The sequence below is a fragment of the Sus scrofa genome, chromosome 6 (assembly GCF_054392235.1).
Source record: "Sus scrofa isolate SSC_HxYL_T2T_F1_AM1 chromosome 6, Sscrofa_HxYL_maternal_Yorkshire_Landrace_v2.0, whole genome shotgun sequence".
In the NCBI taxonomy this organism is placed as follows: domain Eukaryota; kingdom Metazoa; phylum Chordata; class Mammalia; order Artiodactyla; family Suidae; genus Sus; species Sus scrofa.
In genome coordinates this window covers 93,322,320-93,350,309 of record NC_139388.1, presented here as the reverse complement: position 1 = coordinate 93,350,309, position 27,990 = coordinate 93,322,320, and the positions used below count along the sequence as shown (strand labels likewise).

General features: G+C 45.2%; 1 protein-coding gene across 2 annotated transcripts; it reads right to left on the bottom strand.

Annotated features, from left to right (window-relative positions):
• Positions 1-795: 795 nt before the first annotated feature.
• ZBTB8B (zinc finger and BTB domain containing 8B) lies at positions 796-27,737 on the bottom strand. 2 transcript variants are annotated; one of them, XR_014807403.1, is made up of 5 exons: positions 27,678-27,737; positions 21,221-22,252; positions 9,390-9,568; positions 4,308-6,087; positions 796-1,621 (listed from the first exon to the last, which is right to left on the bottom strand). XR_014807403.1 is itself a non-coding variant. In XM_005665201.4 (4 exons), the coding sequence occupies exons 2-4, from the start codon at positions 22,206-22,208 to the stop codon at positions 5,788-5,790; spliced, it is 1,467 nt and encodes a 488-aa protein (XP_005665258.4). In that variant the 5' UTR covers positions 22,209-22,252; positions 27,678-27,737; the 3' UTR covers positions 796-5,787. The 2 variants fall into 2 exon arrangements, 1 of the variants encoding a protein (XP_005665258.4); XM_005665201.4 differs by having other exon boundaries at positions 796-6,087.
• Between the last annotated feature and the right edge of the window lie 253 nt (positions 27,738-27,990).

The following is a 27,990-nucleotide window of genomic DNA, read 5'->3' as shown; positions in this document are numbered from 1 at the left end:
AAAACAATCTAATCATATACTTCATAGTCTTCAAGATGGTTAATCCATACCCATTACCTGTTACTGAGACATGTATCTCAAATTGATGCCTTCCCTTAAAATCCTCAAGCTTGTTACTGCTAAATCTTCTTCATCTAAGGACATAATCCCAATCCTAAACCCCAATAATGTTTTGTATGTTACTGACAGAAGTCCAAGAAAATCAAATGGTGGAAATTCAAAAAGAAACATGGGAGTTTCCGTCGTGGCGCAGTGGTTAACAAATCCGACTAGGAACCATGAGGTCGCGGGTTCGGTCCCTGCTCTTGCTCAGTGGGTTAACAATCCGGCGTTGCCGTGAGCTGTGGTGTAGGTTGCAGACGCGGCTCGGATCCCGAGTTGCTGTGGCTCTGGCGCAGGCTGGCAGCTACAGCTCCGATTAGACCCCTAGCCGGGGAACCTCCCATATGCCACGGGAGCGGCCCAAGAAATGGCAAAAAGACAAAAAAAAAAAAAAAAAGGAACATGCACATCAATGTTCATGGCAGCACTATGTACAACAGCCAAGACATGGAAGCAACCTAAGTGTCCACTGATAGAGGAATGGATAAAGAAGATGTGGTACATATATACAATGGAATATTACTCAGCCATAACAAAGAATGAAATAATGCCATTTGCAACAATAAGGATGGACCTAGAGATTATCATACTAAGTCAGACAGAGAAAGACAAATATCCCTGTGATATCACTTATATGTGGAATCTAATAAAAATGATATAAAAGAACTTGCTTATAAAGCAGAAACAAACTCACAGATTTCAAAATCTAATTTATGGTTACCAAAAGGGAGACCATGGAGGGGGGAAGGATAAATTAGGAGGGTGGGATTAACACATATACACTACTGTATATAAAATTCATAACTAATGAAGACCTACTGTACAACACAGGGAAATTTACTCAATACTCTGTAATAACCTATATGAGAAAATGAATGGATATATATTTGAATGATTCACTTTGCTGTACACCTGAAACTAATACAACATTGTAAGTCACGTATACTCCAATAAATTTTTTTTTTAAATCATGAGATGGGAAAAAAAAATCATATGATGGATATAAAAACTGCTCCCCCAAAGTTGTCAATGAAGAATTGGAAGAAATAAAATTATCCACCTGGAGGGTCAGAATAGATGCTAAATATCCTCCTCAAGTTATGAAGGTTCCATGTCATCCGATCACAATGGTGTGAGCTAGTGTCACCTTTTAAAACTGGGACGTATTAGAAACCAACTAAACCACCTCTGCCAAACAAAAACCTTTTCATTTATCTCTACAGAGGCATTATTTAAAGAATTCAAGTTTTCAGAGCTTTAATGAAAAGTTTGAGCAATATTTGGTAGAAATATTGAATAAAAATTAATGGAAGGAGTTCCCGTCGTGGCGCAGTGGTTAACGAATCCGACTAGGAACCATGAGGTTGCGGGTTCGGTCCCTGCCCTTGCTCAGTGGGTTAACGATCCGGCATTGCCCTGAGCTGTGGTGTAGGTTGCAGACGTGGCTCGGATCCCGCGTTGCTGTGGCTCTGGCATAGGCCGGTGGCTACAGCTCCGATTCAACCCCTAGCCTGGGAACCTCCATATGCCGCGGGAGCGGCCCAAGAAATAGCAACAATAACAACAACAACAACCAAAAAGACAAAAGACAAAAAAAAAAAAAAAAAAAAAAATTAATGGAAACCTTGCCTATCATAAGCAACTGAATAAAGCGCCCCCTCTTTTTGAGTTAGAAGATAGTACAACCACTTGAAAGCATAAAGCAACCTACAAGGGACCAACAATGACAGGAAATACTCAAATGGTATTTAATACTCAAGTGATAATGCTTAAAACAGAGCGTAATAGGAACGTCTCACCCACACCAACCCCTTGCCCCTTCCTACCCCACTACACTAGATCTCACAGAGATAATTCTATTGTCAATGCACAGAGGACACACAAGGAAAACCTAGAAGTCCAAATGAAACCGTTTGAAAACAGCTGACCGAAGGCCACTCCAGTCTCCCCACCACACTCAGCATCAGCACATGCAGCCCTGGCCTGTTGCCTTTCTCTCCATGGGGTTTATCATAACATCAATTAACAATAACGACAACAAAATATACAAAGCTTCATAGTATTCTGAACATCCAGAATACTCAATTTCACCACATTTTGCAGATTACTAGCTCCATAGCTTTCTTAAAGAATATGCAGAGTCTAGTGACAGCCAAAATATTTACATCAGAAAGGCATCTTTCTGCCAAAGGACCAGAAACCACGGTGCTCTACGTCATTTGTAGATATTACAGATACAGGCCTCATTTACATTCCTTCCCAACCCTTGTTATGAAAGCCTGTTCCCTTCCCCCCAAGAGAAACCCTTCCCAAGGACGCCACTTTTAAATTCCACTACAAGTAAGAATCCTGTTTCCATCCATGCAACATATGTACTATAAGACAAAAAGATCCCTTTGTGAACTTGGGACTGAATGTGTCAGAAAGATGCCAAGTATAAACTAAATCACTAATATTCTGCGTTGGGTCCACAAATTTAAACTTGAGAGACACTACGCAGATTATAAATATTCACCACCAAATATGAACATAAGTTTAAAACTGAGGACAAGGGAGTTCCCTGGTGACCTAGTGGTTAGGACTTGATGCTTTCACCACTGCAACCTGGATTCAACCCCTGGTCTGCAAACCGAGATCCCACATCAAGTCCATGAAATCGCTGCTTGCCGTGGGCAAAACAAAAACAAACAAAAATCCTGAAGATAATTTATGATCTGATAGTTCACAGAGAGAAAGTATCTCCTTTAAAAGTGACAGAATTCAGCAACCAAATCCAGTTATTCCCAAGGCCAACACACAAACTCCACACAGGCAGCCTGGAACGCCACAATCCGAGACATTATGGAAGAAAGAGAATCATTCAAATATTAAGCTTTACGTTCCATTTTCCTTCCAATGATTTTGCTACTTTAAATTTTAATAACATGATCAGAGGCCGGTAACAGTTCTGGAGGTATGAATCAGATCAGAATTTCTAAGTTTCCACATCACAAACCTAATCAGATCTTGGGCAAGTTATGAAAATCTGGCCTCAACTCCCCATTTCACTAATCCTCTATTTTCCAAAACTTGTGGGAGCATAAGGACCCATTAAATAGTATGAAGGTAACACAAAATAAAGTCCATTCATTAAAGGTATCATTTAAAAAAATCCTGCTTTATCCCATGGCCGGTTTCTCGGTCTTGGTACTCTTGACATTTTGGACTAGATGCATCTTTGTCATAGGGACCGGTCTATGCAGGATGTTTAGCACCACCCCGTGCCTCTACACACTAGATGCCAGCACTCTGCCCCAAGTGTAACAGCTGAGACTGTCTCCAGGTATCTGGCCTCTGGGGCGGGGGGGGGGGGTCACCCCCAGTTGAAAATCACTATCTTAGAATGAAATCTCTAATGCAAAATTTATTTTGCCCCCAGTTGATCCTCTCATGGGGTCACCAGAGAGGATCATTGTTCTGCTGGAGAAAGTAGGCAGACTTGAACTATGAGGTAGAAAAGTCATATTAAAACATCAGAAAAACTTTAAACGGAGAGAACAAAAACATCAGACACAACTTCTTGCAAAGTATATCTTCTGCACCCCCATTAAAGCTTCCCTTCTGCTAAGGTCTCTCTTTTACAACACTCACATTTTCATTTCTGGTTAGAACACTGTTTCTCGTCCTTGATTTTTATTGTGTAACTCTTGATCTAGAAGAATAATTTCCCAGATAGCTCTGATAAAAGGTGAGTTTTTACATTTCCAATCTACCAACTGGAATGGTAGTCCTACCGGCCAATGTGTGGTTCTACTGTGCAGTCTGGGATCAAAGAATTCAGGAGCAGCGGTTCCAGCCTTCTCCTCCCAGTGTGTCTTGGGCCACAGTTTGAGCAGTGTCATGCTAGGGTTCTAACTTCTGTTGAGAAGTATGGTTTAAACACCTCTGAACTCTTCAGGGCTAACATTTATTTGCAAGCCAATTTATGATTGTTGGATTATCTCTTTTTGTTCAAGAGGCAGAAAGGAAAGCGGGTTTTGTTTTGTTTTTAAAATCACCTTTTGAAATAAAACTATAGGGAGTTCCCATTATGGCTCAGTGGGTTATGAACCCAACTAGCATTCACAAGGATGCGGGTTCGATCCCTGGCCTTGCTCAGGGGGTTAAGTATCTGGCATTACTGTGGCTGTGCTGTAGGCTGGCAGCTGCAGCTCTGATTTTGGAACTTCCATATGCCATAGGCACGGCCCTCAAAAGCAAAAGCAAAAAAAAAAAAAAAAAAAAAGCAAAGAAAGAAATACATCTATAGTAAAATTAAAGGAAGAAAAAGGGATTTCTTTTACAATCCATGTTGGATATTTTAACATACGACAAAGTTATGAAAGTGCCTTAAAGATCTTTAATCCCTAATAGTTCCTGCTCTCTAGCCCTTTAAATAAGTACAGTCTCTTTTGTTAGAATAATTGTATGACTGCAAAGTGGGTGCAAAGATCCAGAGGACCTTTTAAAAGGTAAACAATTTAGAAATAGAACTTGCTTATATTGGCTTACCCTTTCCCTCCAATTAAAGTTCTACTCATAAATGAAGTAAAAGAATGTCAGCAGTGGCTCCTGGAAATGTCTGGAAAATGCAGGGGAGCATTTTGAGTTTTGCCCAAATGACTTGTTTTATGATCATAAAACAGGTTATTTGTATGCACAGAATTGTCAAATACCAAGCCAGACAGGGAAACCAACCAGACTTGGGCTCACAAGCTCCCTTCCCAAGGCTAACTTAAAATTTAATTCAACTGGGCAAGTCAGAGTGCCATAAGGAGGCTTTCCGTTCATTTCCATGCTTGTCTGCACCTAAATACCCCCAGCCCTTCAAACCGCAATCTGAGATTTAGAAAGTACCTTTTACAATCATAGAGCCAGACAGCCCTGCCTGCCTTATATCAATGAAGCTTTCTCCTTAATACTTCACTAGAAAATTGAAGTGTGGAATGCATTAGGAGAGGCTTGGCAGAGGTAAAACTGGTCTCCAAACTTAATATATTCCTGCCACTTTTTCAGAGAAAGAGGATGATGGCACAGGAATGCAGAGGATTGAGAGCCTTGGAAAACAAGCACGGAGGCTTTCTTATCTTTCTCCAAACCAGAGTCTGGATGCACAGCAGGAAAAATGGGAAGCCTTGGGGTCAATCTTGATTGATTCAGAAAGTCTTGGGGAGTTCCCGTCGTGGCGCAGTGGTTAACGAATCCAACTGGGAACCATGAGGTTGCGGGTTCGGTCCCTGCCCTTGCTCAGTGGGTTAACGATCCGGCGTTGCCGTGAGCTGTGGTGTAGGTTGCAAACGCGGCTCGGATCCCGCGTTGCTGTGGCTCTGGCATAGGCTGGTGGCTACAGCTCCAACTGGACCCCTGGCCTGGGAACGTCCATATGCCGCAGGAGCGGCCCAAGAAATAGCAAAAAGATGACAAAAAAAAAAAAAAAAAGAAAGTCTTGGGAAACTTGGGGCACCAGGTTAAAAAGTCATTAGTCCTTTGGGTCTCAGAATCCAACCTCCACCATGCAGTCTAACAGAAACACAAATCATTAGCAGTGAAAACACATTTCTCTCAGGGCTCCACCACATTGGACAAAGGGTGGCTGTCAATCACAGAATTAGCAAGAACCAATTCTAAACCCTCTTCTCCGCCCATCTCCTGCTATGGGAGTGTCTCTCAATCCGGTAAACTGGGCCGCCTTTGGGGTCTGTTGTCAGAATCCTCTCCAGCGGTGTCATTTTCCTCACCAGACTCCACATAGATTGGCCAGTCATTGTCTGTGTCACTCTTTTCTTGGCTCTCGGACGATGCCTCCACCAGACTGAGGTTGATGGGCATCAGCTCGTCATCGTCGTGTGTGTCTGTCATGCAGGTGCAGCTGTCACACAGCCCGAAGCGCCGCAGCCCCTGCGATAGGTGACTCGTGAAGGTTCTTCTGCAGCCCTTGCAGATGATGGGACGGTTGGATCTATGGACCTAAAATCACAAGCAGACACAGGAAATGCCACAGAAAAGGAGCTGAGCCGTGGCCTTCAGTGCCCCATGCGACATGGCCCCGGGCTGACCCTCCAGTCTCATCTCCCCCCCTGCTCCCCCTTGCTATCTCTGCCTCAGTTTCAGCCTCACCAGGGTCCTTGCCACTGCGGGGCCATCGGACATGTGAGGCAAGCCCTTCTCTCCATTGCCACTCCTACTCCCCTTACTAATGCTTCTCAAGGAAGTCTTCTCTGCTGCTCCAGGCCAGATTAGTTGCCCCAGCTATACTTTTTTTGGTCTCCTTTTTAGGGCCACACTTGTAACATATGGAAGTGCCTGGACTAAGGGTTGAATAGGAGCCAGCCTACACAACAGGCACAGCAATGCCAGATCTGAGCTGCACATGCGACCTACACTGCACCTTGTGGCAACACTGGATCTTTAACTCACTGAGCGAGGCCAGGGATCAAACCCACATCCTCATGGATATTAGTCAGGTTCCTAATCCGCTGAGCCACAATGGGAATTCCAGAGCCTCTCTTTTAGAGGGCTCTGGATGTGGGATACACACAAGAAGCAGAAACAGAGACAGGCTGATGCAGGAGAAGGGCCAACCATGATACCCGGGTTGCTGGAGCTGTCGTTACATCTTGACCAATGTTTCTGCTACCCATGGGGTTTCCTGGGCTTCCACTGCTAAATCCCCAGTACCTAAGCCAAGCTGAGTGTGTATGTGACCCTTGCAATCTGATGAGGGCTTTGAAAACTACTTCTTTGGGATGCAGTAGACTGGACCTCTTACAAAGTGGAAAAACAGAGGGGAATGAGGATTTTAAGCAATGGAACATCTTAGAGGCACCCAGGGACCTACTGCTGCCAAGATGGACTGGAGATATAATTTGAACAACCAAAAAAGACACACAAACAAAAACTTAAGGTCTTGGGATAAGACCATTCTCAGACAAGTGTGCTGGAGTCAGCACTGAGAGCAGACACAGTCAGTAACCTTGTACTTTTCTTAAATCTGGGTTCTTTCAAAACCATAATTCACATACCATAAAATTCACCCTTTTAAAGTGTACAATTCCATGGCTTTTAGTATACTCCTAAGTTGTATAACCATCACCATCATCTAATTCCAGAACATTTTCAAAACTCCATAAAGAAAGCCTATGCCCACTAACAGTCATGCCTCTCCCATCCCCACATGCCCTGAGCCACTGGGAACCACTAATCTACTCTCTATCTCCATGGGCCTACCCACTTTGAATATTTCATATAAATGGAATCACATAATAGGCAGCCTTTTGTGACTGGCTTCTTTTACAGAGCATAATTCTTTCAAGACTCTTCCATGTTGTAACATGTACCAGGACTTCATTTCGTTTTATGGTTGAATAACAGTCCATCATATGGATACACCCTTTTTTGTTCATTCATTTATTTTGGCTGCACCCATGTCATGCTGAAGTGCAAAGGCTAGGGATGGAACCTGTGAAATAGCAGTGACCTGAGCCACAGCAGTGACAACACGGGATCCTTAATCTACTGAGCTACCAGGGAACTCTTATTTATTCATCTATCAGTTGATGGACATCTGGGTTGTTTCCACTTTTTGGCTATTATGAATAATGCTGTGTGAACATCTGTGGGCAAGTTTTTGTGTGAATGATTGTTTTCGGTTCTCCCTAGATGTAGAATTGCTGAGCCCTAATGGTAACTTTAGGCTTAACTGCTGGAGGAAACTAACTTTCACAGTGGCTGCATCATTTTATGTTCCCACAGGCAGTATACAACATTCCAGTTTCTCCAGATCCTTGGCAACACTTTGTTATTATCTGTTTGTTTGGTTTTTTTTAATGTTTATCTTTAATGATCCAAGACTGCAAGACACACTGATATACCCAGAATTGGGTAGAAATATAGCATCTCAGTGGTGCTGTATCTGTTTTTTGTTTGTTTGTTGGTCACAGTATGCAGCGGTTTGATGTGGGACCTCAGTTCCCAGACCAGGTATTGAACCCTTGGCTGTAGCAGTGAAAGCTCAAGTCCTAACCACTAGACCACCAGGGAAGTCTCAAAGGACTTTTGTTTTTGTTTTGTTTTGCCACACCCATGGCACGCAGAAGTTCCCAGGCCAGAGATTGAATCTACACCACAGCAGTCATGTCAAATCTTTAACTGCTAGGCCACCAGGGAACTCCTTTTTTTTTCTTTCTTTTTTTTTTTTTTTTTTTTCTTTTTTGGTCACCCCACGGCACATGGAGTTCCAGGGCCAGGGATCAGATCTGAGGCGCAATTGTAACCTACACTGCAGCTGAGGCAACACCAGATCCTGTGCCAGGCCAAGGCTTGAACCTGCCTCCTGGTGCTATAGAGATGCTGCTGATGCCCTTGCTCCATAGCGGGAACACCTGGTTTTTTGGCTTATGTGTTTGTTTTTTATATCAATCCTAGCATGTGTGAAATGGCATCTCATGGCCTTGATTTGTATTTTCCTAATGACTAATGATGTCGAGCATCTTTTCATGTGCTTATTGGCCATTTGTTTATCTTCTCTGGAGAAATGTCTATGCACATCCATTGTTTAATTGGGTTGTCTCTTATTGTTGAATTGTGAGAGTTCTTTATATATTCTGGCTATTAGATCCTTAGCAGATAAATGATTCACAAAAATTTCCTCCCATTCTGTGGGTTGTCTTTTCACATTCTTGATAGCATCCTTTGCATTTCAAATCATTTCTATATTGGATTTTCCAAAGACTGATTGCCCTGCTCAAAGATGATCAATGCCTTCTTAAATGGCCTGAATGTTTTTTAGCAAGTGGGAATCATCTGCTCACATGGGAGACAGAATCCTAGGTGGAAGCCACTAAGTCCCCTTGGGCAAGGGTCCTCACACGTAGCCGTATGTATGGCAGAATACCTCTTCCCCACCACAGGGTGATGGGATCAGGTGGGAAACCAAGGATGCAGCTTACCTTTGGCATCATATCGACTGGAACAGACCCACAATCCCCTAAGCCCCAGTGTTCCCTGCCTTTTGACAACCATCCTTAACTAGGACTTAACTTTCTTGACTTTGCTCCTAAGAAAACTAGCCTCTTACCATAAAAGTTTTAACCTTCTGTAAGTGCTACCAACCCAGCTGTAATTTAGTAAAAGAAATATGTGTTTAAATTTTTCTGAAAATACCCCAGTGGACAGACAAATGAAAGACAGGCTGACCTTACCCTTACGTTAAAGAAATGTCATGAACCGGTCCCCGCCATTCTGAGAGAACTACCAGCTCCGACACTTACGCTGAGCGCGTGGCTCCGCAGATGCTCCTGGCGTGTGAACCTCTTGCCACAGGTCTCACAGGGGTAGGGCCGCTCCCCCGTGTGCGAGCGGATGTGCCGCTTCAGGATGCCCTTCTGTTTGGCAGTGTAGGGGCAGAAAGGACACTTGTGCAGCTTGATGGGCACCACCAGCACCTCACCTGGGGAAGCAGATGGATGGATTTAGCTGTACTGTAAGCAGCAACAACACTGGGCACCCTTCAGTGGATGGGATCCAGAGCAGGGGATTCCACCAGCCTAGATAGAGAGGGAGGACCCCAACTCTGCCACCACCAGCTAACAGCAAGACATTGTCGGCAAATGCCAACTCTGTCTGGCTCCCAGTCAGCCAGAGGGGAAAGTAGGCTTCTGATATAGGGCTGCCAGGAATGCTATAAGGTATCAGCTTTCAAACTTCTCTGTGCTTTATAATGAGAAACACAGCTTAGGAGTTCCCTTGTGGCTCAGTGGGTTACAGATCCAGGTGTGGTTCAGGTTTGATCCCTGGCCTGGGAACTTCTGCATGCAGCAGGTGCAGCCAAAATAAATAAATACATACATAAATAAATAAATACACAGCTTAGATTATGACCTTAGAACACACATACCTTCATGTGGACAACTTAAATCTTCCTGAAATAACACTCATTCTGACAATGTCTATGCCCCTTGATTTTATTTTAGGACAATAATGATTGAGATCCTATAACAGACTGAATTGCACACACTCCCAAATTCATACATTGAAGCCACAACCCCCAGTGTGACTATATTTGAAGACAGGGCCTTTAAGGAGGTAATTACAGTTAAATGAAGTCATAAGGGTCGAGCCCTAATCTGATAGATTTGATGTCCTTATAAGAAGAGGCAGTGATGGAGTTCCCGTCGTGGCGCAGTGGTTAACGAATCCGACTAGGAACCATGAGGTTGCGGGTTCAATCCCTGGCCTTGATCAGTGGGTTAACGATCCGGCATTGCCGTGAGCTGTGGTGTAGGTTGCAGACGTGGCTCGGGTCCCTCGCTGCTGTGGCTCTGGCGTAGGCTGGTGGCTACAGCTCTGATTAGACCCCTAGCCTGGGAACCTACATATGCCTCAGGAGCGACCCAAGAAACGGCAAGAAGACCAAAAAAAAAAAAAAAAAAAAAAAGAGGCAGTGATACCAAAAATGGCTTCCTCCCCTTCTCTTGCACAGAGGAAATGTCATGTGAGGACCAGTAAGAAGGCAGCCATCTGCAAGCCAGGAAGACAGCTCTCACCAGAAACCAACCCTGCTGGAACCTTGACCTTGGACTCTGAGACTCCAAAACTGTGAGAAAATCAATTTCGGTTGTTGAAGCTACACACTCTAAGATATCCTGTTATGGCTGCCTGGGGGTTGACTAATACAGACTTCCCGATTTGATTTCATGACCCTCAGGAGTTCGAAAAAACTATTATGATGGATCAGACCTCTGAACCAGGATTCATGCTCTCTTTAACAACGGCTCCTAAGAATAGCTTCCAGGCATGTAGAGAAGAGGTTTGCTGGGATGCAGACCCCACACTGTTTGGAATTCACATTAACTCTATATACCTGAAATCATCAAATATCTAAAAATACACTAAAATCCTTTCTTTTTTTTTTTTTTTTTCTTTTTAGGGCCTCACCCATGGCATATGGAGTTTCCCAGGCTAGGGGTCGAATCAGAGCTGTAGCTGCCGGCCTATACCACAGCCACAGCAACGTAGAAACTGAGCCATGTCTGCAACCTACACCATAGCTGGATCCTTAACCCACTGAGTGAAGCCAGGGATCAAACCTGCGTCCTCATGGATGCTAGTCAGATTCATTAACTTCTGAGCCACAACAGGAACTTTTAAATCTTTTTCCAATTCTTTTTCTTCTCATCTTTTTCACATAACCATTAAGATGACAACATGGTAGTTCCTGTCGTGCCTCATGGGGTTAAGATCCTGACATCGTGTCCGTGAGGATGAGGGTTCGATCTCTGGCCTCGCTCAGTGGGTTAAGGACCTGGCATTGCCACAAGCTGTGGCGTGGGTTGCTGATGCGGCTTGGATCCAGTGTTGCTGTGGTTGTGGCCAGCAGCTGCAGGTCCAATTCAACCTTTAGCCTGGGGGTATGTATATATATTTGGCATATATTTCCATATGCCACAGGTGCAGCCCCCAAAAAGAAAAAAAAATTTTTTAAAAGATGACCACATGATTATCACCCACCTGTATAAAGTCTGATCAAGCTTCCTGAGTTACCCCACTGGCAGTGTTCTGAGGTCTGTTTCCTCTATCCATGGCCTTTAAGATTTTGTAGATTTCATCACATCACATTATCTTTGAAGGCACTAGTAACTCACACTTTCCAGGAACAGAAACCTGGGTTCAAGTCCTGGGTCTACTGCTTGTGTGACCTGGATCCTTAACCCACTGAATGAAGCCAGGGATCAAACCTTAACTTCTCTGTGCTTTACTCACTTGTAAAATAGAAATGGCATCTCACTTAACTTCTCTGTGCTTTACTCACTTGTAAAATAGAAATGGTAATAATTTCCTGAGATAAAGTATGGCAAGCCTAGGAGTTTCCTTGTGGCACAGGAGGTTAAAGGTCATTGCAGCAGCTTGGGAAACTGCTGTGGCTTGGGATCCATCCCTGGCGTGGGAATTTCATATGCAATGGGTGGAGCCAAAAAAAAAAAAGTATGACCCAAGCTGAATTCCAAGTGAGAACCCAATATCATTCTTTTTTTTTTTTTTGGCTTTTTGCCTTTTCTAGAGCTGTTCCCGCAGCATATGGAGGTTCCCAGGCTAGGGGTTGAATTGGAGCTACAGCTGCCGACCTACGCCAGAGCCACAGCAAGGCGGGATCCTTAACTCGCTGAGCAAGGCCAGGGATCGATCTGAAACCTTATGGTTCCTAGTCGGATGTGTTAACCACTGAGCCATAACGGGAACTCCCCAATATCATTCTATGTAAGGGTGAAGATTATTCTCTTTAGTTTCTAGTTCCCACCCTAACAACGCCTAACATTTTACGTAACCTATAGCAACTCCAAAATCTGTTTCCTGGAATAAAGGCAGCAATTCATGGCTCATCACTATATATGCATGTTGGATTATTTATTTCTCACTGATCACACTAGTGTTGAGATGCCAGTTTTATGCTCACTCCTCTGGCACTGTAGACTCTTCCCATCATTTATCCCCCTCAGCCTGGCACTGTCCTATAACCTTCTTCCCAATTATCTACAAAAACATTAATGAGTCCTTAGAGGGGGAGGAGGAGGCAAGGGGGAAGGAGGAGGAGGGAAGAGGAGAAGGGGAGGAGAAGAAGGAGAAAAGACAAAAATCCCTGCCTTTGCGATGCTGATATGTTAAGGAATTTGGACCTTATTCTCGAAGCAGCTAGGGTTTTAAGCAGGGAAGGTACGTGGTGAAGCTTGACTTTTAAAGGCTCCCTGTACAGCACTGGGAACTATGTCTAGTCACTTATGATGGAGCCTGATAATGTGAGAAAATAGAATGTGTACATGCATGTGTAATTGGGTCACCATGCTGTACAGTACAAAAAAAAAATGTATTGGGGAAATAAGTACTAAAAAATAAATAAATTGATACTGCTTTTCAAAAAATGAAAATATAAAAATAAAAAATAAAGGCACCCTCTGGGGATAATGCAGGGGAAGGATTTAAGAGAGGTGAGATTAAAGGCAGGAAGTCCAGGTGGGAGGGGATGAGTGATGACTTGAATTAAAGCTGTGGCTGTGGAGGTGGAGAGGAGGAGAGAGGTTTGAGAAGTAAAAGTCCCAGCACTTGGAATTCCTGTCATGGCGCAGGCATTAACGAATCCGACTAGGAACCATGAGGTTTCGGGTTCGATCCCTGGCCTTGCTCAGTGGGTTAAGGATCTGGCGTTGCCATGAGCTGTGGTGTAGGTTGCAGACGCGGCTCGGATCTGGCGTTGCTGTGGCTCTGATGTAGGCCGGTGGCTACAGCTCTGATTGGACCCCTAGCCTGGGAACCTCCATATGCCGAGGGAAGCGGCTCTAGAAAAGGCAAAAAGACAAAAAAATAAAATAAAAATAAAAAGTAACAGCACTTGAGGAGGAGAGAGAAGGGAAAGAGAAGTTTCTAAATGACACTGATTCTGGGTTAGCTGACTTGGTGGGTGACGGAGGAAGAAACCCAGGTAGGGAACTCGGGAGGAAAAGCATGTGCAGGATGAATAAGGGTGTTACGATGCTTGAGGTAGGCTCAGAGCATCCACAGGTAATATCTGGGTTAGACAGATAAAGCTGGAGCCTGGGGAAAGAGAAAAAGAACACAGTTTTGTTTGTTTGTTCGGCCTCACCCAGAGCACAAGGAAAGTACCTGGGCCAGGGACAGAACCCTGAGCCACAGCAGTGATAACGCCAAGTCCTTAGACACTAGGTCACCAGGGAACTCCAGAACATAGTTTTGAGAGTTCTGGGCAGATTGGAGCCATTGCTTTAACTGAGGCCCGGCTCTCCCCTTAGCACCCTGCTTCTCTATCCCACTGCCTTCATGTCCTGGATCAGAGAAGGGTGGGCCTTCCTTGTGCTTCACTGTCAGCTCCAGACCACCGTCCCTCCCTCCTTCCTGAAAAACCTTAAGATCTTCTGAAGCTCAGGCCATCAGAGGATACTGCTCCCCGTCCTTGCCACCGTTGTCCAGGAGTCTCCTCTTTCCTTGGAGATTGATTGCATTGCCTTCAGACATGACTCCTGGCACAATTCTTGGTGTAAATATCCTTCCAACATCCTGGCCTCTTTGTTTCTTGACCTCCTTTCCTCCAAAGACCTTGTCCTCCACTCTGCCTCAGCCAGCCAATCCTAGACGGGGAGCTCTCAACTCTGCCTGCATAGCAGAATCACCCAGGAAGCTTAAAATGTAAAGCAATACTGATCTCCAATCCCTATCCCGAGCTAATGGGTGGGATGGGCCCTAAGCTTTTTTTTTTTTTTTTTCTTTTTTGGCTGCCCATCAGCATATGGAGTTCTCAGGCCAGGGATCAAATCTGAGCCGCAGTTGAGGCCTACACTACAGGTGCGGAAATGCCGGACCCTTTAACCTACCGGGCCAGGGATCAAACCTGCATCCTGGTGCTACAGAGACACTGTCAATTCTGTTGCGCCACAGCAGGAATTCCCATTATATTTTTAAAGCACTCTTCCCAGTCTCATGTACAGACAGGGATAAGACTCATAGGCCCTTACCTGGCTATTGCCAATAGCTGTATTCAGTCTGTAATTCATATTTCAAGTACCCCATTTCCAAATCACCATCTGGCGTCTTTCCCGCTCACCTCCTAGGAACTCCTTCTCCACTGGGCCATTCAAGTCATGGATTATACCACCATTTTACTGCCTTTCCCTCCTCAAGTCCTCATTCCCCTCCTTCCCCAGCTGAGTGCTTGTACTCCCTCAATGAAATCACTCCTTTGCCTACACCCTCAACGGCTTCAGTCTGCTATCGCCCTCTATCTGCCTTCTTCTAGTTAAATATAACCATCTGCCTATTCTGTATGTGAAACAAGGCAAGTATACATCACTGGAAAAAAATATACAACTCTGTGTTCTGGTCTCACTTTAAATCCATCCAACCATCCCTATCTGACTACTAATATCAAAGGAGGCATGGAGTTCCCTTAGGGTTCAGGGGATTTAAGAATCTGGCATTGTCATTGCTGTGGCTCTGGTTATGGCGGTGGTGCCGGTTCAATCCCTGGCCAGGGAACTTCTGCCCGCCATGGACGTGGCCCAAAAAAGAGGGCTTTGGTTCTGCCCAGGCACCCTAAATATTTCCCTGATTCACTTACTCTCCCACTCTTTTCAATGACTATTTCACACCTTCCCTCTGCTCAAATCTCCTAGCCCGCCTACCTCTTCCTCAATTTTAGCTGCTGTCCTTGCTTCTTATTTCATTGAGAAGGAAGAGCAAGCAGAAGAGGACAACTGCATGCTCCCAGCCACCCCCTAACTTCCAGTATGAACATATACGATCTGCTTTCACTCCTGTTACTAAGAATAAATTGTCCTCCGTCCCATCCAAGGCAAGACCACCCCCTCCATCTATACATGGACTCGGGACCCCATCTCCCCTCTCTATCAATCATCCCTCACTCTTCCATAATCAACTCTCCTCTCTCCTGGATTGTTCTCATCTGTTACTAGATCCTCCACCTTAATGAAAAACCTCAACCTTATACCTCCCTTCAGCCACTGAAGGATTTCTTTGTTCCCTTCACAGCAAAATTTCTTGAAAGAAGCAGCTTATACTTCTGAGTTCTTGCTCTTTTATTTTTTATTTATTTATTTATTTATTTATTTATTTATTTATTTTGCTTTTTAGGGCCACACCCATGGCATACGGAAGTTCCCAGGCTAGGGGCCCAATCGGAGCTACAACTGCCACCCTGCACCACGGCCACAGCAACACAGGATCCGAGCCACATCTGTGACCAACACTACAGCTCACAGCAACACCAGATCCCCGACCTCATGGATACTAGTTGGATTCGTTTCCACTGAGCCACAATTGGAACTCCCGAGGTCTCTTTTAAGCCTGATCCATTTGGTCTTTTGCCCCACCGTATCATTGATACTGCTTACCAACTACCTCTCCATTACTAAACCCAACGATTGGTTCTCAATCAGCCTTTATGCAGTATTGAACATAGCTGATTTTGCCTTTTTCTTGGAATATTTTTTCCTTTGGGCATCTATCACTTTTTTTTTTGGCCAAGCCCATGGCAGGCAGAAGGTCCTGGGCCAGGAACTGAACCTGAACCACAGCTGCGACCTGAGTCACAGCAGAGACAATGACCCATCCTTAAGCTGCTGTATCACCAAGGAACTCCCCATCATTCCTTTTTTTAAGGCCTCACCCTTGGCATATGGAAATTCCCAGGCTAGGGGTCGAATCAGAGTTGTTGCTGCTTGCCTACGCCACAGCCACAGCAACGCTGGATCCGAGCTATATCTGCAACCTAGGGCAATGCTAGATCCTTAACCCACTGATCAAGGCCAGGGATCAAAACTGCATCTTCACAGGTTCTTAACCAGCTGAGCCACAATGGGAACCCCCCTCATTACTCTTTCTTGACTTCCTCTTACCTCATTGGCTGCCCCTTCTCAGTTTCTTTAGCCAGTTTCCCTATTTTCCCAACCTCTAAATGTTGGTGTTCCCCAGTGCTCAGTCATCAAATTGCATATCATCTCCTTCTAGGTCTATAAGTTTATGGGATATACAGGTTTTTTTCAATTCCATAGACCCATTCATGACTCTGAAATTTATATCTCAGCTCTAATTTCTCCCCAGAATTCTAAACGCATTGATGCAATTGCTTACTGCACATCTTTGGTGGGATATCCAACAGGCACCAGAAACATATTTAAATCAATCGCTCAAAAGAGAAATTCTAGGGTCACTTTTGCTTTTTTTTTTAAGGGCCACACTTGTGGCATATAAAAGTTCCCAGGCTTGGGGTCGAATCCGAGCTGTAGCTGCTGGCCTACACCACAGCCACAGCAATGCCAGATCCAAGCCACGTCTTCAACCTACACCACAGCTCATGGCAAGGCCAGATCCTTAACCTGCCGAGCGAGGCCAGGGATCAAACCTGCATCCTCTTGGATCCTAGTCATGTTCGTTAACCACTGAGCCATGATGGGAACTTCTAGGGTGATGTTTAACTCTTCTTTTTCTCATACCATTCATACAAATCATTAGCAAATCTGGTCAGCTCTACCTTTCAGAGACAGTATAGACCTAATCCAACCACATCTCACCTCTCTGTTGCTACCACACTGATTCAAGGAGCACATCTGTCACCTGGGCTATGGCAGTCACCTCCTAAAGGGTCCTCTTGTTCCCACCTATGCACTCCTATAGTCCATAGTCTTGCACATGGTACCCAGAAGCACCCTCTAGTGGAGCCCCTTCTCAGAGCAAGAGTCAAAGGCCTTCTCATGGCTTTCAAGGCCCTGCCTGATCCACCCTCACTCAACCTCTCTGACCTTATCTCCCATCACTCTCTGCCTTGCTTGCTCCATTCCAGCCACACCCACAGCCTCGCTCTTCCTTTTGTTTACTCGCCAAGTGTGATCCTACACCTGTGCCTTTGCCACCTTCCTCTTGCCTCTGCCCAGAATGTTCTCCCTGGTATCTGTAGAGTTTGATCTCTTACTCCCTTAAGATTTCTGCTCAAAGGGAACCTGTTAGAAAGGCCTTTCCTGATCAACACTAAATAAAATAGCATCCCCTTCACGCTCTATCAACTTTGTCCCCTGCTTTAATTCTTCATATTATGTAGGTACTTACTGTTTATTATCTGGCTCCCTGCAGTAGAATGACTGCCCTTTGTTCACTGTGATGGACAGTGCCCGGCTTATAGTAGGTGCTCAATAAATACCTGTTAACTGGATGAATGAAAAGGAGTGATAAGATGCTGACGAAGCAAGGCAGTGTTGGAATGCTGATACACTGACATGAGGCTGACAAGGAATGGGCAGAGGTAAGAGCAATGGGTACTCATGGTGTTAGAAGCCAGGGCAAGAGAGAATTTCAAGAAGGAAAGATCAGAGTTAATTACCAAGAGAGGTCAAGTAAGTTAACACCTGAAAATCATGCATTGAATTGGCTCTGGAAGGGTAGAGCTGACCTCAGGACAGCGGTTTCAGTTGGGGTGGGGTGGATGGGGGATGGAAGCCAGACCACAGTGGGCTGAGAAAAGAATGGGAAGGAAAACAGTGGTCAGTAGAGACGAACTTTTTAGGAACCAATGGGAGGTGCTGGGGTGGGGGGCAGGAGGTCTCGGGGAGGAGCAATCACAGGTGGACCATATGCTCTGACCATGTCTGCAAAGGTGAGGGATGAGCAACATGAATATGGAACTGTTGTCACAGCCTCTGGACCATCTCCCTGCCCTGGTCTCCCATCTTTGCACCATCTGTACTGAGGCCAAATTAATCTCTCCTGTCCACTCCCAAGCTCAGAAACTACCAAAAATTCCTCTGTGCCTACAGATAGAAACTCACCTCTTAGTATCTAAAGTTTTCCATGATCTGACTCAGATTTCTCCCTGGGGCTCCTCTTCTTACCCTCAGATGCCACTTTCATAAAGCCTCTCTGATCTACCACTAGGAAGCCAGTTCTTCTTCTGGACTACCGTGAAACTCACACCGCCATCTGTCTTCCAGCCTTAGTACCTTTCTGCCACTTACACGTGTCTTAGCTCCTCTAAGACATCATTGGTTCTTTGAGAGCTAGAGCCACTTCTGACTTACCTTTGTATCTTCATAAGCAAGGTGCTGAAGTATCTAAGCAAGTAAATGAATGACCAAACAAATCAGTCCTACTCTGTGCCTTGGCACTTGGAATAAATTTACTCCAGAGCCATGTGAACAGAATAAAAACCTGGCAGACACCAGACATGGGGAGCAGCCAGGGTAACTGCTTCACCACAGGCCCCTGTAGTTGGAAACATGCATTTTCACTGACAGATGGACTTGAAAGAAGGTGGCATAGAGCTAAATTACTATTTCTTGATACTTGTGCTTACAGGCAGAGAGGGTGAGATATAAAACCATTGCACTGAAATCCTCTATCCCCTTATGCTGCCTTTACAGTTTGTTTTATGAGTGAAATGAAGCCAGCCCAGGCTGCTAGTTTTAGCTATAACACTTTCCAGTTCTGCATTCTTTTTTGGGGGGTTGGGGGGGCGTGCCTGAGGCATGTGGAAGTTCCAGACCAGGGTTCAAACCCACGCCACAGCAATAAACTGAGCCACAGCAGTGACGATGCTGGATCCTTAACCCACTGAGCCATCAGGGAACTCCCAGTTCTACATTCTTAAGAGATGCACCAGACCCTCTGGGTCTCAGTTTCTCCATACTTCCTCTACAAACTATTGAGGCACTATGAGGGTCTGATGGATGGGAAAAGGGCAGACACAGTCTGTGAAGTGTTACTGTGTGCACAGAAATTAGATTTCAACAAGTTCCCACAGTGTGTTCACTGAGAACAGATACTACCTTTTATTTTTATTTTATTTTTTTCCTTTTTAGGGCTGCACACATGGCATATGGAGATTCCCAGGCTAGAGGTCGAATCGGAGCTACAGCTGCCAGCCTACACCACAGCCACAGCAAGGCTAAATCCGAGCTACATCTGCAACCCACACCACAGCTCACGGCAACGCCAGATCCTTCACCCACTAAGCAAGGCCAGGGATTGAACCCACAACCTCATTGTTCCTAGTCAGATTCATTTCCACTGTGCCACAAAGGGAACTCCCAGCCACTACTTTTTAAATGCTGGTTAAGCCAGTGTCTCTGAGGACCAAGAAACAGTATTTTCAAGTTTCTCAGGTCTAGATTTAATCAGATATACAGAGCATTCTTGCTTTTAAAAAAATGAGTTTTGAAAGTCTCAAGACAGACTCCATTTCCTGGGTCCCTCATATGTGTACATATTATTATATTTTTGTTTGATTTTTTTTCTTTCTTTCTTTTTTTTTTTTTTAAGTATTGAGAGCTCCCTGGTGGTCTAGTGGTTAGGATTCAGCACTTTCACCATTGGGGCCCAAGTTCAATCCCTGGTCTGGGAAATGAGATCCTATATCAAGGCCAAAAAAAAAAAAAAAAAAAAAGTCTCAAGACCGTCATTTAGTAATGATAAAATCACATGATTCCCCCTACTTAATCAACTTTCAATGCTCAATACTGAATGGTGAATTAGAAATGTGACTCATTAATGTCTTGGCTTGAGATTTTAGAAGCCATAGGGTACCTTCCTCAGCAAGATGACAGCCAAGTCTATTTCTACCTCCTACAAGATAATTTATAACACAATTACCTCACCTCTTGAGACTCACCTCTCAGAATTGTTCAGGCTACACATGTGGCTCAACTAAATTCCTTTAAAACACAAAAGCCTACAAAAGGACTTAAGAAATTTACTCACATGAAACCAAATCCAACTCTAAAATAGCCTCAAGTAGATCACACCATCAACCATGACATGTTAACTGAGTGACCATGTGGGCCAGGCCCCAGGGTTAACACAAAGAAGGATAAACTTCCTACTTATATAGAACATGTTATCATATGTGAGAAAAAATTCTGAAAACCTTTTCATTTGGTGCTCAACCCTGTGAGAAAGACAAGGTGGGAGTGTTTATTTCTGAACAAAATGGGTTCTAAGAAATTTCATCATTGGAGTTCCCATCATGGCTCAGTGGTTAACGAATCCGACTAGGAACCATGAGGTTTCGGATTGGATCCCTGGCCTTGCTTAGTGGGTGAAGGATCCAGCATTGCCAGGAGTGTGGTGTATGTCACAGACACGACTTGGATCCCATGTTGCTGTGGCTCTGGCGTAGGCCAGCAGCTGTAGCTGTGATTAGACCCCTTGCCTGGAAATCTCCATATGCCATGGGAGCGGCCCTAGAAAAGACAAAAAGAACAAAAAAAAAATCATGATTTAATCAAAGTCCCCCCCGCTGGTTAGTGGAAGAGAGTGGGTTCTCCCCATGTCTCCAAACCACACTCGACATGCTTATACTTTAGTTGCAGAGGTAAAAGACAAGCATATGGGAATAGACAATGCCCTGCACACAGCAGGTGCTCAACACCTGACAGGTGGTGGCAGCGATGATATAGTGATAACAGTGGCGGTGAGGATAGTGATGATGATGGTAGTGAATGACAAGGACGAAGATGATGGCGGGTGACCACGAGGCACACAAGTATGTGCTAAATGACTGGCAGAGATGATGGAGGCTCGTGGGGCTCACCTGAGTCCTCTCCATACCAGTCAGTCTGCATGTCCATCACGGAACTCATGGCTACTCCTGCACTATCTGGTCTTCCCTCCAAACTCCGGGAAAAGGGATGGCCCACACCCTCTTTGCTCTGGACGGCACTGTTGCGCAGGAGCGCCTCCAGGAACTGCTTCACGTGGTAATTACTGTAAGCCAAGTCAACAGCCTGGCCTCTGGGCAAACCCCCCTCCACATGGGCCAGGCTCAGTGGAGCAGCGCACTGCTGCAGCTGTCCCCCAGCCTCCAACTCTCCTTCGTCGGCATCAAACTCCACCTTGGGCTCTATCTGTTTGGGCAGCGTGGAGAGGTCACTGTCCACAGAGCCACTGCCCTGGCTGTCTTTTACCACCAGTTCCAGAGGGTGGCAGCCTCTACAGTCACCGCAGGGAGACTCTCTTGGCTGGTCCACACTCTCCTCCCCCTCCGCTGGAGAGACCAAGCTCTTGGGATCACCGGAGGTCCCTTCCCTGCCTGAACTGGTGCTTCCGCTGTCCACCTGATGAGCCGCTGCGGCCGCGGCTGCTGCCGCCGCTGCTGCAGCAGCCGCCACCGCTGCAGCCACAGCCGCCTCCTTCTCTATCTTTCGGCAGATGTCAAGGGACGATCTGATGTATGTCTTGCAGAAGTTCACCACGTCGTTCATCTGCAGATAGCTGGCAGCTGACATAACTTCAATCACATTCTCCCCACACAGATCCAACTTCCCAGAGTAGAGGAAGTCCAAGATGGTGGAGAAGGCATCGGAGGTGACAATGTCCAAGGAGGCGGTGCTGTGCCGCCCACTGTCCTGGATGTAGTGAATGAGCAGGGCTCGGAAGTAGCCGCTATTAGCAAACAAGATGTTCCTGTGGGCCTTGAAGATCCTCCCTTCCACAATGATGCTGCAGTCACAGAAAAAGTCCCTCTGCCGCTGTTCATTCAACTCCCCCAAGAGCTTCGAATAATAGGATTGCATCTCCATTTCTCCACCAGCTGCTGCCCTTCGTTCAGGAATAGCCTGGATCTCTGCCAAGATTTTTTTTTCCAGTTAATTCACAAATCTCAAAATCTTAGCTCTAATGAGATGTTCATTTTTAATTTTTTTCTTTTAATTCTTCCCCAAAACCCTGGTTCAGGAATGCCTTTATGATATGGGCTGTTTGGGAGCTAACAAAAAGCCAAGGTTGTCTAACTGGGTTAACTCATAAAAAACCAAGTAACTACAGTTAACTGTACATGGGCACAGTACTTATTTCATATTTTATATGGATTCTTTCAATGAATTCTTACAAAAAAACCTATAAGTAAGTATTAATAGTAAACAATACTGTGCTTACTAGTATTACACTTTTTCTGATAAGGAAATTGAGACTCAGAGAAGATAGGAGGTGACCTAGCTGTAAGAGAGCCAAGACTCAAAACTAGGTCAGTTAACCTCCAGAGTCCATGTTCTAATGAACTACATTCTACATTCTTCAAGGCTCAAAATATAGTTAACACTGGAATCTAAGAACTCTAGTTTCCAGTTCAGTCTCCAGTGTCCCAGTACAGAACTTACAGACCGGCAAGTACAGTCTTAGCTCACATCTGTTACCATAAGACTGTGGAAACATTTGGTGGATGCTTGGGCTAGCCAGCATGCAGTCTCCATTCTTAGAGTTTTAGGGCCCCTTTTGGCTTTGGTGGAATCATCCTTGCCCCATCCATGGCCAATGTGCTTGGCATAAAGCTGGCACCATCTCCAGGCTCCAGATGTGTAAGATGTAACAGAAGCTAAAATCATCAAAATATCTTACCCTCTGACTCCACAGTATTGGCTCAGAGATGGCCATGTGATTTGGCCAGAGCCAATGAAAAGCAATGACGTGTTTGCCGGGGGTTCCAAAAAAGAGCACCCTCTGCTCTGTGGGCATGTGGGATGTGAGGCATGCTGCTGCCACACCACAAGGGGAACCAGCTAACACAGATGAGAACCCAGCTCAAGCAGGAGCAACAGATGGAGCCCAGGGACACCATCTGAGCCCCAGTTCATGCTGTGCTAGAAGCCAATTAAGTCTTTTTGATTTAGCTGGTGGTCTAAGTTGGATTTTCTATCTTTGGCAACTGAGACACTCCTAATTGATTGACTCCACGACCCTTGGTTCTCTCCTCTATTTTTTTTTAAATGGCTGCACCCAGGGCATATAGAAGCTCCTGGGCCAGAAACTGAATCTGAGCTGCTGCTGGAATTCCTCTCTGTATTTTTTTGTCCTGGTTCTTCTCTGTCAGTGGACCAGAGGCCCTTTGAAGGCATAAGCCATGACTTATTTCATTTGATTTCCCTCACAGCACCCGGCAAAGTACATTAGACAGGAGTTCCTGCCGTGGCACAGTGCGTTAAGAATCCTTCGAGTTCCCATCGTGGCTCAGCAGTTAAAAAATCTGACTAGCACCCATGAGGACGAAGGTTCAATCCCTGGCCATATTCAGTGGGTTAAAGGATCCAGCATAGCCGTGAGCTGTGGTGTAGTTCACAGATGCGGTTCGTTTCCTGCGTGGCTGTGGCTGTGGTCTAGGCCAGCAGCTGTGGCTCTGGTTCCTCCCTGGCTTGGGAACTTCCATGTGCCCTGGGTGTGGCCCTAAAAAGCAAAAAAAAAGAATCCTACTGCAGCAGCTCCAGTCACTGCCTGGGTACAGGTTTGATCCCCGGCTACAGGCAGTGGGTTAAAGAATCTGCCGTAGTTGTGGCCTGGGTGGCAGCTGAAGCTCAGACTCAATCCCTAGCCCAGAAACATCCATATGCCCTGGGTGCAGCCCTTAAGAAAAAATGCTTTGGACAAAATATGTTTGTTCAATACAAAGGAATACTCCTTCTCACCGGCTAAGTAGAACAAGTATAAATCACATTAAAATTCTTCTGCTAGTGACAAAGACAGAAGCTGACCTTCCCTGAGCTCTCTTCTCCATCCTTGCCCATCTCACAAACCACACAGCCATCTGTCAACTTAGCACTTTTATTTATTGACCCACTGAGCTCAGAGAAGTTCCTACATCTTCTCTCTCCAATAGGAATCCCAAAAGGCCTAGTGAGAGCTGCCAACCACAGCTAACAACTCCTCAGCACTCTTCCCGAAGAAAAACGGAACACGATAATTACCTCACCCAACAGAAATGAGGCACCTCCTCCCTCCAGAAAGTCTTTCCATGGACAAAATAGATCCCTCAAGGCCTAAGCACTAACTGAACAGACTTTACTCATAAAAGACCACCAACAAGCTTATTAAATGGCAATTTACACCTACATTATACACATTTATAACAAGTGATGCATTAAATTTAGAAACTAGAGAACCAATTAGGGAAAGAAGTAGAGGAGCCTCTATAAGCAAGTAAACTGACAAACTTCAAAGTGAGAACTGACAGCTAGGAAAAGGTAAAAAAGTTACAAAAAACCGACCTAGAAATGTTTTCAAAATATCAGCCCGAGGCCCCCTAGCTAAGGGTATTAAATGTTCCTACATGTTCAAAATGGCCTAAAGACATCATGAAATCATAGCCCAGGGCTATAATGGATGGGCCTAAGTCATCGAGATGATTCCTTTCATATTCATTTTAAACTCAAGGAAGTTATAATTTCAGGAATTTTCTTTCATCCAAAGTAATTACAACTAACATTTTGATTCAGAAAGGAAGAGAACTGTCAGCTAAAAAATGCTAATTCTTCCCCCCCAAAAAAAACTCTGAAAGTTTTCTTAGGACTAAGGTTTCGCTGTCATTCTCACCTCTTTCAGCTGCTCCAACCAAACCTTCTGGTCTTTGGCAATCAAAATATTAAGGGAAAAACAAGATACAGGAGAATGTTACATTTAAATACATTCTAGTCTTCCTCTAGTCTTCCTCAAAACTGAAAGTCCTACCAGACTGGGAAAGTCACATTTTTCAATGTAATAATGTCCACTGTTCATGCAAATGTAATTTGGAACACCATTTCAGAGGGAAATTTATCAACCTATATCAAAACTTAAAATGTTACACATCTTTTGCCCCCAAGATTCCATGGCTAAAAATGACCCTTTTGGAGGTATTCCCAAAAGTACATCAAATCATAATTTCAGAGATGTCTATTGTACCAGGTTTTTGTAAAACCTGGTTAATGCAAAAGTAGAAACAATCTGAATGTCCACCAATAGGGGACAAATTAAATCAATGAGGTACATTCACACAGGGGAATACTATGCAACCATTCTTTTCATGAGTTGGAGTTGTATGTATTTGTATGAAAAGATCACTAAGATATATTGGAAAAAGGCAAGATGCAAAACAAAATATAGCATACAACCCTATCTATGTATATGCTCTTGCTGGTATATGTAAGAAGTTTTTTTCCTGGGAGAATATATGAGCAAGAATCAACAACAGACACCGTTGAGGAGAGGGACTAGGGGCTAAGAGGTGTGTGGAAGGACTTGCATTTTTCATTTATAATCTTTTGATTATAACAATATATAGTTATAACAATACATTGTTACATCTTTCACTGTGTGTGCACATATTGCTTTTTTTTTTTTCTTTCCTTTTTAGCAAAGAATAAAAAGTGGAGGGATTAAGGAGTTGGTAAATCAGGGAGATAAATACCTAAGTAGGTAAAGTACTTTTCAACTTGTGGAACGTTCTTATCTACAGGGTATCCTCCCAGGCACTTGCATTTTTCACTGGAAGATGCTACTTTTCAGCAATAGCGCCAGAAACTCATTTCCTCTGACATTCTCTCTGCAAACATTCTGAATTCCACCTGGTCATCTAAACACTCCCTGACTTTGCGAAAGTCTATCTACATACTTTGTTCAAATGTTTCTCCATGGGAGTTCCCGTCGTGGCGCAGTGGTTAACGAATCCGACTAGGAACCATGAGGTTGCGGGTTCGGTCCCTGCCCTTGCTCAGTGGGTTAACGATCTGGCGTTGCCGTGAGCTGTGGTGTAGGTTGCAGACGTGGCTCGGATCCCATGTTGCTGTGGCTCTGGCGTAGGCCAGTGGCTACAGCTCCGATTCGACCCCTAGCCTGGGAACCTCCATATGCTGCAGGAGCGGCCCAAACAAATAGCAAAAAGACAAAAAAAAAAAAAAAAAAAAAAAAGTTTCTCCAATCCTGTATTTGGCATACAGTATGGAAATATTTATTCACATCAATCCCACTTGCTTTTGTCATTCTGCATCCCTGGGACATGCTGAAGATCACCACTTCTCCTGGAAAAGAAGCTCTTAGGGTACATCACTCCCAGAGGCACATTTATCCAGTCTAGCAGTGACCCTCCCAACCTTCCCATGGTTCAGTTCAACACTTATTGGCTACATGCAATGCCTGACACAAGGAAGATGCCAGAAATAGAAAAATGAACCAAGTACAGCCTGTCCTCCAGGAGAGGGCAGATGCCAACACCACCACCTGCAACAAACTCCCACACTCCCCTGGGGGGATCGCTGTCTTCATTCCAGCGCCAGAAGCAGCTTTGAATTCCACCCACTCTTTCTGACAACGCTCCTCCAGTCTCACCAACAGAATAATGAAAACCTGCTCATCAATTGTTAGCATTTACTGAGCACGACTCCTCATGAAGCACTGTAAGAAGTACTTCACAAGAATTAATTAATTTTAACCTCACTATAACCCGGTGCAATAGATAAAATCATTACATCCTCTTTTTCAGAGGAGAAAATTGAGGTTCAAATTACAGATAACACACTCAAACTAGGATTGAGACTGAGCTTGGTTTGGGTCCAGAGTTGACGTCCTTTAACTACTATGCCAACTGGACTTCCTGAACCCTCCAGAACGCTGTGAGAAGAGCTGGGGAAGTCATTCACTCCTTTTCCCCAACGCACGGAGTGGAGGGGAACGACTCGGAAGAAGAGTTTCCACTCCCACAGAAAGTATTTCTGGATCAACTTCATCTTTGATTCACCGGTTAAACTCGCAAAACAAGAGGATGCTCCCCCTCATCTGGAGTCTGACGACCCTGCAGAAATCACGGGAACCGGTTACTGGACACGATCTTGGGCCCTTGAGTGTGGGAACCGAGGCCCTGTCCCTCCCATGGCCTCTCTGGCACAAAGTGACCAGCGCCGCGACGGTCACTGCCCCAGTCTGGCCGAGTCTTTGCGCCCGGGTATCTTCAGAACGAGCGCGCGCCCAAACCACCAGCTGAACGACGCCGAGGCTGAAGGCTGCCCAAAGTCTGGGAAAGCGGAGGACTTGCTGCCCCGCCGCCCCTCCCCATGCTGGAGGGGAGGGAGGGGATCGGTCATCGAGGGCAGCTTCGCACGGGGGTTCGGGGAGTCGCCGGGGCCAGGTGGTCCGAGGGAGGCCGAGCGAGGAGTATCCCCATCCGCTACCCCCCATACCCCCCACCGGGTGCCCTGAATGCTCCCCAAGCCAATGAAAACCTCAGCGAAAACCTGCTTCTCAGCTCTCACCTTCCGGTGTGTTCCAGCCGCGCGGCCGCCGAGCTACGCGCAGCGACACGCCCCCCTTTCATTCACCTGTCGCCCCCTCCAGTGAGAGGCGAGGCAGCTGACCAATCATGGACGCTCCTGGGCTCAGGAAGGCGGATCCTTTGGCCAGCAGGTTGTTCAATGGCGCCGGTGCCCGCTCGGGAGGATGCGCTCTGAAGGCTCCAGTACTCGCTGGGTGATGGGAATTGTGGTCTCAGTGTTCATTTTTTCCAGTAAAGATACTGTGGACGAAACTACAAGTACCAAGATGCCAAGAGGGGCAAAGATCAGTGCT

Coding starts and splice junctions, on each gene's coding strand:
- ZBTB8B (XM_005665201.4), bottom strand. CDS start 22,208: ATGGAGATGCAATCCTATTATTCGAAGCTCTTGGGGGAGTTGAATGAA. Junction 9,569..21,220: donor CTGGTATGGAGAGGACTCAG/GTGAGCCCCACG, acceptor CTGCTTCCCCAG/GTGAGGTGCTGGTGGTGCCC. Junction 6,088..9,389: donor TGCGGAGCCACGCGCTCAGC/GTAAGTGTCGGA, acceptor TTGTGATTTTAG/GTCCATAGATCCAACCGTCC.